The 908-nt window shown below is 63.8% G+C and overlaps 1 protein-coding gene across 1 annotated transcript; it reads left to right on the forward strand.

Moving 5' to 3' along the window:
• Positions 1-678: 678 nt before the first annotated feature.
• LOC104543442 (protein phosphatase 1 regulatory subunit 27-like) lies at positions 679-882 on the forward strand. The gene has a single exon (XM_010188060.1). The coding sequence runs from the start codon at positions 679-681 to the stop codon at positions 880-882; it is 204 nt and encodes a 67-aa protein (XP_010186362.1).
• The last annotated feature ends 26 nt before the right edge of the window (positions 883-908 follow it).

Below are 908 nucleotides of genomic sequence, written 5' to 3' on the forward strand. Positions count from 1 at the left end.
TTCAGGGCACCACGATGTCCCTGCACGGGGACCTGGGACAGGAGCAGGCGGCTGGGCTGGGCTGTGGAGCTCTGGGCAGGACGGGGCTCCTGCCTTCTGCCCTGGCTGGGGGACAAGCAGGGAGAAGCAAGGCTCTGTGTTTTGCTCCTGGCTCCGTTCTGTCTGCTGGTCTCTCCCGCGTCTCCGGTTCCGTGGACTCGTGGTGTTTAGGTTGGTGGGGAAGGTGTCGTGTCCTGCTTGCACCCAGCCTTGCAACTGCTCAGGGAATGCCTCGATCTGCACAGGCTGGTGCGGAGCCCAGATCTGCCCCTTTCGTGTGCTTGGCTTCAGCTCCCGCTGTCACGCGCCCACAGGGACAGAGTCTCAAATGGCCCTGGGCTTCCTCTTACCCATACCAAGGGCTCCAGCCATTGCTCCATAAGGAGCTTCCAAAACTTGGACACAGCAGGACCCCAGAGACAACCCCCTCGAGTGCCCACGTGGCCGGGGCTCAGGGCAGGCTGCTGGTCAGAGGCTCCACAGGAGCTGGCCCCATCGGGGGGCATATTTGTGCTGCAGAAGAACAGGAACCTGCTCCTCTTGCTCCCTCAGCCTTTGTTTCTCTCCCCAAACCCATCTCCCTGATGAGGAGGGCTTGCTGGCAGCCTCTTCCCTGGCTGTGGACTCAGTGAGCTCGGCATGGAGAGGCTCGTCCGCGGCGCAGGGGTAACGAACCCTTCCCCTGCAGGCATGGCAGCCCTGCACGAAGCTGTGCTCACCGGGAACCTGGACTGCGTCAAGCTCCTGGTGCGATACGGCGCCGACATCCACCAGAGGGACGAGAACGGCTGGACACCGCTGCACATGGCCTGCAGCGACGGCTACGCCGACATCGCCAGGTGAGACCGCGGGGGCAGTGGCCACGTCCG

The sequence above is a fragment of the Mesitornis unicolor genome, unplaced genomic scaffold (assembly GCF_000695765.1).
Source record: "Mesitornis unicolor isolate BGI_N332 unplaced genomic scaffold, ASM69576v1 scaffold50610, whole genome shotgun sequence".
In the NCBI taxonomy this organism is placed as follows: domain Eukaryota; kingdom Metazoa; phylum Chordata; class Aves; order Mesitornithiformes; family Mesitornithidae; genus Mesitornis; species Mesitornis unicolor.